This window comes from Embiotoca jacksoni, unplaced genomic scaffold (assembly GCF_022577435.1).
Source record: "Embiotoca jacksoni isolate LCO1_2020_lvr unplaced genomic scaffold, fEmbJac1.0.p SCAF_16, whole genome shotgun sequence".
Taxonomy (NCBI): Eukaryota; Metazoa; Chordata; class Actinopteri; family Embiotocidae; genus Embiotoca; species Embiotoca jacksoni.
The window spans coordinates 10,021,448-10,034,919 of NW_027185296.1; the positions used below are offsets into that span (position 1 = coordinate 10,021,448).

General features: G+C 39.1%; 1 protein-coding gene across 1 annotated transcript in view; it reads right to left on the reverse strand.

Annotated features, from left to right (window-relative positions):
* Positions 1–6,648: 6,648 nt before the first annotated feature.
* tprg1 (tumor protein p63 regulated 1) overlaps positions 6,649–13,472 on the reverse strand; it is a 29,873-nt gene continuing 23,049 nt past the window's right edge. Inside the window, exons 5-6 of the mRNA XM_069150854.1 lie at positions 11,799–11,952; positions 6,649–9,112 (exon numbers count right to left, since the gene is read on the reverse strand). Of these exons, the coding sequence (XP_069006955.1) occupies positions 8,918–9,112; positions 11,799–11,952 (349 nt within the window). The 3' untranslated portion in view covers positions 6,649–8,917. The remainder of the gene's footprint in view (positions 9,113–11,798; positions 11,953–13,472) is intronic.

The window sequence follows — 13,472 nt, forward strand, 5'->3', positions numbered from 1 at the left end:
CAGGCCGGTCCCCACGCAGACTCCGCTCGTTCTCCTTCGCTGCAGCCTTTCCAGCAGCTTGTCATCAGTGCTTAGTGGCACCACTGCTGACCGTCTGCTCAGCGTCTACTGGGGCCATCCTAAAACAAGAGGCTGGATGACTGACATGGCAACACAGATCTGCCCTCGTATTCTGTCTGACATGCAGAATGTGGCCGGGAGTGCAGCCGTCATCGACCCGGTGAACGGTGCCCGTCTCATGTACAATGCGTGCCGTGCCAGGATGGTGATTTTTTTTTTTTTTTTTTTATCAGTTGCACAAAAGCTGCGTGTGCAGACAGGAACTTGTGCTCAGTCAGCACACTTTCACTTGACATTTAACATAATCATACCGGTGCACTCAAGTGAGGTTTATCTGTGTAATAATAACAGACTGAACGCGCACTGTATATTTCAAATTATTAACTGTTTCATATGGACATAAAAATGCAAGGAGGTGTCTGTCAAGTGTCTCATCAGTTTGCAATGGTACTGTAAACAGGCTTTGCAATGCAGTTATACCAACCGACTCATACTGTCAACCCTCAACTGTCCTGTTTGTCCAGTCAGCAGCTTTAGAGTCAATAGAAGGCTTGATTTCATTCGTGTTTCTGCAATAAGTATTCTCTTGAATGATAAGAGGAGAGTCACTCTGTAGCACACCTGCTGAGACAATATATCAGTTTTATCTTGAAGAGAAATTTATACATTTGTCCTCTTTCTTGAAGATCTTTTTTTTTTTTTTTGTATATTGATATCCAAGTAGATCTCATATCAGTCCCTTTAATTTGAAGCTGAAGTCAGACGTTAGCCCTATAAAATTGTACATCATTGCAGGCAAAAAATAGTAGCTTTCTTGCTTCTTTTATTATTCATATTACTATTATTATTATTATTATTTGATCATTTTATTGATGTTGTTCTGAGCAGAGATAGATATCACTCTTATATCTGTCCATTCAATATAAAGCCCAGAGAAAATGTATTTAGCTTATAGCATCAAGAGTGGAAACAGGACACCTGTCTCTGTCTAAGAGTAAAAAAAAAAAAACCAGAAGCTTGCGAGCGCTTTAAAAGCTCATTATTTCCCATTATATGTCAGAGGGACACATCACTGCTTCAAGTTAAAAAAAAAGTTGACATTAAACCGCAGTTTGAGCCGGCTCGCTGTTTTCTCGTCTCCACATGCTAAAATAAGCTATCTGCTTGCTGGCCGTGCTCTAATAACAAATATACCATGTTCTGTAGGGGACTGGAAATAAATGAAGTAGCTTTAAAATGTGGTAAATGTGTTTTTTTCCACTTTCACACACACAGACACCACTCTTATATCTGTCCATTTAATATGAAGCTAAAGCCAGGTGAAAGCTCAGTTTAACGCAAAGCTCAACATCAGCGACTGACACTTTAAACATTTTGCAATTAGCTGATAATAATGATAACACACATCAGTCAAAATGAGACTGTAAAGCAGACAGACTGGCCAACACACAAACACCATCCTAAATGCTACATACACCTGACGAATTTACTCATTTATAAAATATTGATACTTCTTGTCTGTGTGTCGATACACCAATCACAGAAAATATCATAATACTATGCTGTATCAACACCTCCCAGCCTATGTTCCATTATGGCGATTGCTGTACCTTAAGTACTTCAAGAATTTGTCCAATGTTTTTGCCTAAATACTCTGACACAGTTGAAAAAAAAGCAAAGAAATGTTGCAGCGCTGTGATTCACAGTATCTGTGGTACACAGTTGGAAGGCACAACAAATATTTGTTTTAAATCCACAAAAGCGGTCACTGCTTCCCTTCACAAGAGTTTAAATACAAACAAAATGAAAACAAATTTATATAGGTAGGAGAGTCAGATAAAGGTTGCACATTTCTTGAATGTCCCTCTCGGCTTTTGTTTTCCATAACAAGAATCCAGGGTGTGTTCAGGGCTGCAACATTCTGCATAGTTGGGAGGGTTAGTGGATTTGACAGTTCTCCAAGTGTCCCATAGCCCTGAGTTCAGCAAACACGCTCCAGACACAACAGTGACAGCTGGGGGAGGGATAAATAAAAACAGTGTCTCTAGCTCCATTACAAGACAGCCACCCAGACAACAACTCGGTAGCCTCCGTGTGCGCCAACACATCCACATACAGTACATACATGCGTGAACAAACACATGCGTGCTTTTCCTCACACATTCACTCTTTCACACTTACTGCGTTCGCCGCTGCGAGGGGAGCAGATGGAAAAACGAGGGAGGCGAGAAGAAGTGGAAAGTGCCACAGAATATAATAAATGCTGTTGGACTTGGCCCGTTAGCAACCGGCATTCCTCTGACAGGTGTAACATGTTTACCAAACAAACAAGCAACGCAGATGTCAGAGAAATGAAAAATGGCGAATCGAGGTTGCATGACCTGTGAAAAGAAGCCTGGTATCCAAGCTGGCATATCTACGAGGGCTTTGAAGGTATTTCAGAGAGATGAGAAGACTGCGTGCCACACCAGGATCGCAAGAGTGTCTCGCAAAATTTGTCTTATGTTACTCGCCCCAAGCATCCCAGGCAGCTCTGGTTGTTAGCTGGGGCCATACGGGGTCACAGCCACTGATGGGCAGTTTTTAAGCCTCTCACTTTGCCAATCACATTCCACTTCAGGGCAGAGGAAAAATCATCTCGCATCACAATCAGGCAAAATAAACACTTGGACCTGTCAAACCAGACACCGACACTTCCGCCGCGACCCACCGTGACCTTGACCTCCAACAAAACCACTTATACCCGACCGTGTTATTGAGCTAATTTGTTAATTGTAAGCTTAATGTTGTTTCCATAAACATCCTGCTTCTTAAGAGTCTAGAAAAGACTAAACAATCCAATATAACAATGGACTTAACTTTCTTTTTTTCCCCCAGAATTCACCTTTCTTCAAGCACCAGAACTAACCACACCATTGCTCCGGCTGGTTCTCCCTGTCAGACGTGTGCACTTGTGTCGGTCCGTACCAACAAACTGCCAGTTGATTAGTTTGATGTTCTCCTGTTGGAAAATAATTGGAGTGAAGCACAAGCCATATTATCTAGCCCGAGGCAGCAGCTTACCTTTCCAGAGAGGAATGCAATCATCAGCTTTGAAAGTAATTTATCTTGTGAGTCCATGGGCTTCTCTTTGACAAAGTAGGGATTGTTAGTGGAGAGCAAAATGGAATGAAAAATAGTTTGATCTCTAAATGAGGAAAACGGGCCCAACTTGCATTAAAATGGCCTCCTAATTTATTTATTCAAAAATGTTGCAGACTGGATAAATATACTGTAGTTCAAGGATCTATTTATCATCTCTACTAACAATGATAATCAGCAGTTTAACTAATAATAACAACACTACACTGTAAAACCTCATACTGTTAACAAGTCAAATCAAATGATATGTTTAACTTAAAGCTGCAATAAAAAAAAAATGTTTTTAATCAAAAGTGTTATGTGTAATATAATGTGTAATCTAAAAGGCATCACTGGACACTCACTGCATTGTTTACACTGCCAATCAAGTGGCCAAAAACATCTGTTAATGCAGCTTCAATGTTCAGTAAAAACATAATTTTCTACTGTTACAGGGCATAGCTTGCTTTTGTGTTGTTGATAGTCATCACTTTTGTTTGCTTTACTGAAAATAAAACCTAAAAATTACGAGGAAGTATCGTTTTAATGTAAACATTGGGGGTGTGATAGGAGCGTCAAAAGCTGTATGTTGCATGTGAAGAACTGATCCTGAACTTTTAAAGTTACAATGCAACCCTGTATCATGCCAAATTGCGTAATGCACCTGCCAGCCCATTAGAGGGCAGCGTATCAGGCTTTGCCTCGCTGAGGTGTCAATAACAACATGATTTAGGCAAACAAATCAACACGTTGAGGGAAAAAAAAAACTAGTGGTTGAATTTAGGAAAACAAAAACACTCGGTTACGTTTGGAACCAAAACTACTTGGTCAGAAAAATATTTCTTTCAATAAATCCATGTCAAGTTCTTTTGGACTTGATTTGACCTCCTGGCTGAAAAAAAAAAAATCCCTGTTACCCATCCAATGACCTCAATCTACCTCTTTCCTTTGGGTTATTTCACATGATACGAGTCATATGACCAAGCAGCAACCATCCATGGCGTCACATATGTACATAAGACGTCAGGGGTTAATTTAGTAAATCACGGCATAACGACTTGTGTAATAAATGTGTTGACATTGTATTTCATGAGAGGTTGAATGGTAGTCTATGGAGCCAGAGGTTTTTTGGAGCCAGCCCCTTGTGGCCCTCGGGGGTATTGCACTTTAAGGCACTTATGCTTTGGCCTCACTTTTGAGATCCAGAAGTTTAATTCCATTTTACTTATATAGCGCCAAGTCACAACACAGGTTATTTCAAGGCACTTAACACATTTAAAGTCCTTACAGCAGAACTTTACAATATTATACAGAGCAATCCAACAATTCAACAATTCCCACATAAGCTAGGAGGGGGAAAAAAACTCCTCTTTAAGGGAGAAAAACCTCCGACAGAGGGAAGAAAAACTCCCTCTTAACAGGAAGAAAGCTCCGACAGAACCAGGCTCAGAGGTGGGCGGCCATCTGCCTCGACCGGTTACGTCCATTTTAATATACGGTCTATGCATATAATGTGCATCTAATTTTCACATTGAGGCGAGGTCTACGGCCACACTGACTGCCCTTTAGTGGACTGTTATACTATGCTGTATAATGTTTATGACTTCCATTGCATCAAACACCATTTTTATGTTGTATGCCAAGCATTTAAGTTATGAAACAGTTACAAATTATGTTGTATCTGACTGTATGGAGTATTTCCTGGAACAGATGCATCACACACAACTGATTCACAGGAAACAAATGGATATGATAACCGATTAATGTAATTTCTGTTTTTGATAAAATCTTGACTTTTACATTTTAAGCTGACAGAAGCAGCAGTGATATAGTTTGACTGAAACTCCACTAAAAAGATTTGAAGAGCCTCCTGCAGCACAACTACATACAAACTAAAAATATTAATACAGTTACATGTATACAGCAGGAAAGAATAACAGGAACTGTTGTAATTGAAATTCATTAACATGTTTCGAAGGCCTTTCTTGAGGACACTGATTTCAATTCTTTTCAAGACCTACAGACCCTGTTTAAGCTTCAATTTGAAATCATTGTCACAAACCTCTCTTCTGACATAAAAGCAACACACCCACTTATTTGGCGTTCCTTTGTGGTCCATTGGAAGCCGTTAGTGGTTGTTTTACGTCACATTATGGAAATTTAAAAATTTTACCAAGTCATTTTCATCTATTTGTAGTTATCTTGCATTTGTTTATGGTTGTTTTGTGTCACTTTGGGATTTTCCTTTGTGGTTATTTTGTGTCTTTGGGGTTGTTTTGTGTCTGTTATTTTTGAGTTTTCTTTGTGGTTCTTTTTGCACTTATTTGTGGCTGTTTCAGGTCGCTTCGCTGTATTTTTGCACTTCTCGGATGTCGTCTCTGTCTCATTGAGGTCATTTAGTGCATTTTTGTGGCCATTTTGTGTCTCTTTGTGGGCGTTTTAAATCACTTTGAGGTAATTCTCCTGTTGCTTTGTGGGCCCTTTGAGTCCCGTTTCAGTAGTAAGTACAGAGTATACATAGAGCAAATCATTAAATGACATGCTGTACCTTGAGGGCTAAACATACTAATCTGTAATGCAAAAAAAAAAGATCATCTGAGGATAAAGATGGATCACACAACACACCCATCTCCTGCACGCACATCTGCACACACACACTGGCCCATATTTATCCTATGTTCTGGCGTAAAGAGCACGTCGCATCACATCAAGATGACAGCTGAATGAAGTGATGCTCTTAACTGTTACGAAAATAAAGGTTGACAGACGACAAAAGAAAAAGGGAAGATTGGAGCGCCATTCAAACATGACTCAACATGCAAACTGCAACAGCAAACAATATAATATCAAACATTACATTATCATTTCAAATGATTTGTGAAGGGACGGGCTCTCGTTGTCACGCTGCTTTACCTGCAGCGGAGATGAAGCCATGACAGTTGAAGAACAACATGATTATAGTTACAAATCAAATCCATGGAAACCAAACAATTTGAAGGCACTTGGGTGAATGTTTTACAATAATATCCCCCCTTTTAATGGCCAGGTGAACCATATGCAAAACTCTGCAGGATCTAAACTGAGAAATGTTATGAACACTCATTCATCTGGCAGTTAATCCTGGTTTCTGAACAGCTTTTACAACTTTAAGAGCAGAAATATGGATGAGGTGCTTCGCTCCGGGGCAGAGGAGTGCTTGATCCAGGATAAGAGACACGTCCTCATTCAAGGAGGAAACATGTTAACCCCTTCAAACCCTAAGGTTATGATACACGACACTAAAGGTGCTGAACTTAGCCATATACTTTACGCGGAATTACAGCTGTGCGTATTCCTGAGATACTCGCTGCTTAACCTTGTTTCCTGATGACAACACCTTGAGAGGAACTAAATGCTGCTCGGTAAGTTTGACTGGATTCAGTTGTATTTGTCAGTCAGAAACAAAACTATGACAGTTTTCATGAAATCAAAACTGATTTGTTTTTTATTGCGATGCTGGAATAGGCTTGTGAATTGGCAAGAATTTTGCATGACACAAGAGTGAAAATGGTATTTTTTTCAGTCTGGATCAGCCACATTTGACATTTTAAATCAAATTTAAAGTAAACTGATGGTATAAGCATCCCACTATATTGCATAAAAATGCTATCAGAGCAGGGCAATCAGCATTTATCCCAGTCACTGTAACATCCAACATCACAGCACGACTTTTTGCTCAGTTTGGATCAACCACAAATCTTTGCATGTAAACTATGTAAAATCCTGTTTTCCTGTAGTGGATGAAAATGAAACCTAATGCATGCATACAGCCATGTGATTTACAGGAAAATGAAACTTTTAGGAAAAGCACATGGTTGGGATTTGTGACAAAAACATGGTTGGGGGTACAACAAAAGAAGCATGGTTGGGGTTAGAAAACAAAAAATAACTGAAGAACAACATTGTCACCTCCTGGACTCAAACCTATGCCTCCCGCACGGTAGTATCTGATTCTCTTACAAAATGTGAAACTGTCACGCCTCGAGAGGCCAGAGCGTGGCTATCTCACGTTTTGCTGTAGTGGACCGTAGTGTCTATTTCACACTTTGGGTTGAATGCACCAATATTTTTTGACACACCCAGTCTCTTTATGTTAATCAATAGCCATTCGATGCATGTACATCTATTAATTACCTCTGCGGATGGTAGTTGTCATCTTTGCTGCTAGGATCTTCTACTCCCTTCATAGATTCAAAATGCCTCCTTATGCATGCCAGACTCACAGGAAATTGACAGTCACTCTTCCCTCATTGTTAGTCAACCACGCATTACTTGATAGCATTATTGTAATGTGATCACTTTTTCAGCAAGTGTGGTGGAGGTTCTTGGACTCAACCAAAACGAGGTCACAAAGCGTTGACAGAGCTGCGTGTTAAGCAAACTGATTGGCTGGTTGAAATTCCAGCCAGGACGAGAAACAGGTTCGTAAAAGAAAGGAGCAGCTAGTGGCCTACACTGCCCCCGAGTGGAAACGCACAGCAAACATTTCTGATTGCCACCTGTAAAAACACAATTACAGCGATAGTTGGCATGCTAACATTACTCGTGATAACACTACCCTGTGGAGTTAACGAGTTAAATAGTCCAGCGCTGGACAGTATGTGAACCAAATCACTGTATTGTGAGGTTGGCAACAGGGTCAACGTTAGCAGGCTTATGCTAGCTGTCTTTTTTCAGTACAGCCCTACAAATTATGGAGCTGCTTCTTAACATTTTTCTATGTCTCCCTTTCCATTTCAACACAATAAATAGAGAAGACCTCCACAATTCCTTGTCTGTATCTGTAACCATCAAATGAAAGAAAAAAACTGACATTGTACAAACAATTGCAATTTTTGAAATTTTTAAAAGGCACCTTTGACACAGCAGCACTCAGTAATGCAAAACATTACTTCTGATATTGTAATTCAATGACTTTTTTTTTAAATAAGAAATGACTTGTAACACCTCACACCAAATCAGAGCCATATTACATTATGGCCAATGCTAACCTGAATATTCTGCTTCTGCTGCTACGCATTTAAAGCATTTTGCAAGATGATCTCAGTTGTTGATTGCATTTTTCATTGTATTGCACTGGAATTTGCATGAAACATATTTGATACCAATCAAAACGAAACGAGGACAAAATATGTATGCTTGTGTTTTTATGTCTGTTAGGCTCACGAGACAAACGCATGATACCAAATGAGCCAAAGCACCATATGGTAAACACACAAATCCAGGGGGAATTCCACCACTGTATGCACTGTAAAAATACACTACGAATGATAAAACTGAGCTGACAAATGTGCACCCATGCTCCAGTGAATCTCTAAGGGGCTGAATGGCATGGGAATGAGCTTTTAACAGAGACACCGGGGGAGGAAGAAAGGAGTACCGTTGCGAAAGAGTTGAATTACCATATCACTGAGGAGCAAATACAAAGCTCCTTGAGAGCAGCGGGGGATCCGTCATCCAGTGAAGAGCGGTGTTGAAATGTGGATATTTCTGAGTACTCAAGACACCACACACCGGTAATAAGCAGTGGGGGCGATCACACAGTTGTTTAAACCACACACAGAACATCCCGAGAAACATGGGAAACAAAGGTAAACCTGAATATGGAAAGATATTTGGTCAATCTTTGTAATGTTTGAGTAAAATCTTTGTAAAAAAAAATAAAATACAAAATAAACATGACAAACGTTAAGAGAGTTTAGAAGCCGATGTTTCCTCGAGCAAAGCTGTAGCCCAGTTTGTTTTGGTTTCCAAGGAAAGACATGGCGCCCACATAGGCATCGATATGGATCTGCTGGTTCAGGACCAGGACACCATTGGCTTTCCCAGGAACTGGCTTCATGGTGTGGACTTTCTGCGCTGCCTCCTTGAGCTTCTCGCGGAAGTTCTGGATCTGTGGACAAAAGGAAAGTATTAGAAATACAGTCACTTCAGGGAGTATCCAGACCCTTTGACTTTTTGCACACTTTATTGCTTTGTAGATTGAATTTTAAATGTTAAAAAAAATAAATAGACATTTTACTATCGATCTACACTAAAGCAAAAACTAAAAAGAGAAAACATGTTTTGGAAATGTTTAGAAATGTATTAAAAATAAAAAATGTGAATCGCATACTTGCATTTGAATAACTTTGAGACTATGAGGATAACGATTCTCTACTCTAATCTAAAAACAGCTCTTTGGTTGCTTGTCATTATTAGAACACGACATACACGAGGGTCAATAACCACAAATTAATACATTAAATTATTAAACTGTTTAATTAACCTTTATGTGTCTGGGTTATGTTTACAAATGCTGATGGTTCAAAGTAACACTGCTAGCGTAGCGGTCGACACTGTTCTGCTTGAATACACAAGTGTGAAAAGTGTATTGGATAGTTTTCACAATCATATCCCAGACAGTTATGAAGAGGAAATGTCATTGGTTTCAAACAACCAGGCCAGTTTTTACCAACATGTCAACAACATCAAACATCCAGCCAGAGTCATTAAGTACTATCTTCATCCACCAGAGGAACAAGGATGGTTTGGATCCAAAGAGCTCCAATGTCAACATCATGGAGTCAGTGTGAGATTACATGAGAAGACGGAAGACAATCAAACATTTTAAATCCTCAGAAGTTCTCCAAGATGCTCAGAACAACCTGTTCATGGCATTATTTTTTATAAGCACCCTCACTTTACTTTTATTGCAAATACCTTTTACAGATATACAGTATATTGACTTGAAATCTACTTAGATTTAAGGCAGATGAATGTAAAAGTTTATAGAAATAAGACATTTGGTGATAAAAAAAAAAAAATCCTTGGAAAAAAAACTGAGCTGGATTTATTTTAAGAAGGTGGAGCTCGTTTGCAACAGAACAGCGCCAGGTTTAGTGTGAAGCAAACCTGTTGCGAAGTTTAAATCTAATTCCTGGTGGTTAGAGTCACTGTGCTGATGACTCTTACCTGCATCCAGGGTTGAGTAATGTGGTAATGTGTGGGTGCTGCAACCTTCTTTTGAAGCTCCGCACCCTGAGGTGTAAGGAGGCAAAAGAACTGATGTCTCCTTAGCATTTAAACCGAGATATATAAAACATTTCTGCATCTTAAAATGTATCTTTATTCCTGAGCTCCTTTTTTATACCTTCATTTAACCTGGAATCTCTTATTGAGGTTAAACATGACACAGCCTAACAGAATCGTAAAACAACACAAGAGAAGTCTAAACCTAAAATATAAGAATAAATCAGTGAGACTTGTTCATCCAAATACCCACAAACACTGGCAGCTAGAAGATTGTGCATTTACACAGAAAGATCTATTTATCTAGTTTTAGATCTAACTGCAGAAGGAGGTTCCACATCGTTGCTTTAATCAAGTGTTTCTACTACTATAAAGGTCAGACAGATGTTATTTGAGTCGTGATTTTTATGCTAATTTCTAGAAATCTATAAGGTCCTTTTTGCACGACAGTTTATTTATTACCATCTCTTAATGGCTAAAATCTTAATAGGAAAGAGGCAGAGATCAGGGATCAAATCCAAATTACTCCATATTGACGATGTTTCTCAAGACTCCCAACATATCATAATAAAGACCATGATTGCATTACATTCTTGGGAAATGTGTTTCCAGGTCTTTGTACATCAGTTGCATCTGTCAGCATTTGTGTGCACTCAGTGAAAAGAGTGTGATTTCACCCCATCTCAGCATGACAGCAGAAACACAACTGATTAGTTTGACATGAAGTGAAACAAAGCTTCACTAAGAAAAACTCCACTCTTGTTTATTTTTCTCCTCATGCCGAGTTGACGGCTGTAATTACACATGAACGTCTTGGTTATGTTGAAATTCCTGCGCAAGTTTTGCAAACACCTCTCCCTTAAGTGTTTTGGGAACGAAAACACTTATTGGAAATTGTCAGCACAAGAAATCTGAACCTAAAATGAAAACAAAGTATTTCTTCGTTGGTTTTGTATGTTTACAGTACATATCTGGCACATGGGTACAGATGTGTGTTTTATCAGGTTTTGAAAATGACAGATTACACATTAATGCTATCTGATGCCTCATTCCAGTGAATCATCGTTCCCTGCAATGATGACTCATTTGACCACACGATGAATCTCACCACGCTGTTGTTTTATTTTTAAAGTTAAGTGTCTCCATTATTCTCTGTGAAGTACACACCTTCACCTGGATTATAGAAAGGAAGTTATGAAACAGGACATTTTAATCAGACACTTACAAGGTCAGTCAGTTCATACAAAAAAACACGATAACACAGAAGTGTCAGTTTTGCATCTCCATTTTGTCCCAGCCTTCACTGGAAGTGCTCCTAATGTTGGAGGTTTATCGTAAAGTCTGCGGATTATTCCCAGTAACCAGGACATTCTTCTTGGAAAAAAATGTTGGATCACTAATTACTGGAAATTTCTTTCACCGTCATTGCATTTGTATTGCAGCAGCAATCTCATTTCTCAGATGAGCCCTAAAAAAAATCTATTTGTATTTCAAGGTAAAAGGGTTTATATTTTATGAACTGAGCCTTTAAACGATGCCATGCTGTTAACACTGAAGGATCCACTTACATCGCAGAGAGCAGATAACGTGTCACTGATGTTCCTCACAGGGTGGTAAACGAAGGTGATGAAGGGGAAGTCGGTGGCGAAGGGATTCCACCTGGAGATGAAGGAGGGCTCTCTCAAACGGTCCCAGAAGACCCGCACCCCCTCCCCTTCTCTCCTGAAAACACAACAAAACATACAACAATTACAAAGTGTCTTCCATGTGACTAAACTTCCAAGTTCAAGTTGTCATCAGCTGCATTACATAACTCATTACTTTCTATAAACAAGGTCTTGTTTTTAGTTTTCCGTTGAGAATCATGTACAAAGCACTGAATATTAATGCTTCCTGTGCCTCAGGCCACAGCCAGGTATAGGTACAAATACTGTTTGTATGTGCAACAGTTAGGAGACACAGAGTTGTTTTTGCATGTAGCTTTCATCCCAGGCATCAAAGCATCATATAGGAAAGTAATTATAATTGTGTTAAATACACAAACCAAAGTGCCATTAGTGCTTAGGCTGTGCAACTGAACTCTGACTGCAGTAAATGTTCTTTGGTTCATTGAACTGACTGGGAGGCTGTGGCTCAGACGGTAGAGTGGGTTGAACACTAATCGGAAGGTTAGTGGTTCGATCCCCAGCTCCTCCTGTCCACATGCCTAAGTGTCCTTGAGCAAGACACTGAACCCAAAGTTGCTATTGATGGTGGACCATCGGTGTGTGAATGTTCTCCTGATGGCAGCACCTTGCATGGTGATCTGTCTCATTAGTGTGTGAATGGGAAAAACTATGTTAAAAGCGCTTTGAGACCAAAAGGTGATAAAGCACTATACAAGTACAGACCATTGATCTGTGGACTAGAAACCTCCATCCTCAGAAGCAAATTAGGTTAAAGATAGCTGAAGAGATTGTCTGAGCTAAGGCCAAACTTTTTTTGATTCCCAAGTTTAACAATTTTCAATTTAAGGAACAGGCATCTTATAATTTGAATCTGTCACATCTTGGCTTTCAGCTCTAAATCTAAAATATAAAGCTTGTGTGTTCATAGGGATAAGGTGCTTTTAAACAGCATACTTAGTTTTTATCTGTGAATTAGTTTATTATATAAACACGTCAACATTAGTTGTATATGAACAGACAAGCACATCTTAAAAACATCAACAAAAAAAAAAAAAATTGTTTTTTTTTTTTTAAATTATAGTTGCTAATTCAACTGGACAAGATAGTTGAAAGAACGTATTTAATTTCATTCCATTTTGTGTACGATCTATGATCTATGTATGATGTTTGAAGCCAAATAATTTTGTATAAAAGCTGTGGTCAATCTTTCTATCTATTGCATGTGGTGGAAAGCCCAAAAACTCAAACCCCTTTTCTAAAGCTTCACTGTTGACTGCTGTCGTTATAGTACAAACAGAATGCTGAAGTGCTGTACAGCAAATGTCTTTGTGTGCAAAAATAAAACTGTTTAGTTACCTTATGAAATTGCTAGATCTTCATGAACCATTTTGTTTCACATATTTCCCTAAAGGCGACAACCAGCCCTCACTATGGTACCATGGTAACCACATGGAAAAAATGGTACTAATCTGTCCTCAGGGTAAATACTTAATGTGAGGGCAGTCTCATGTTTACCAGGCTTAGAGCTAATCTACAGTGTGTTCATCATATTCTCTTTCTTCTGCTCGTCTTTCT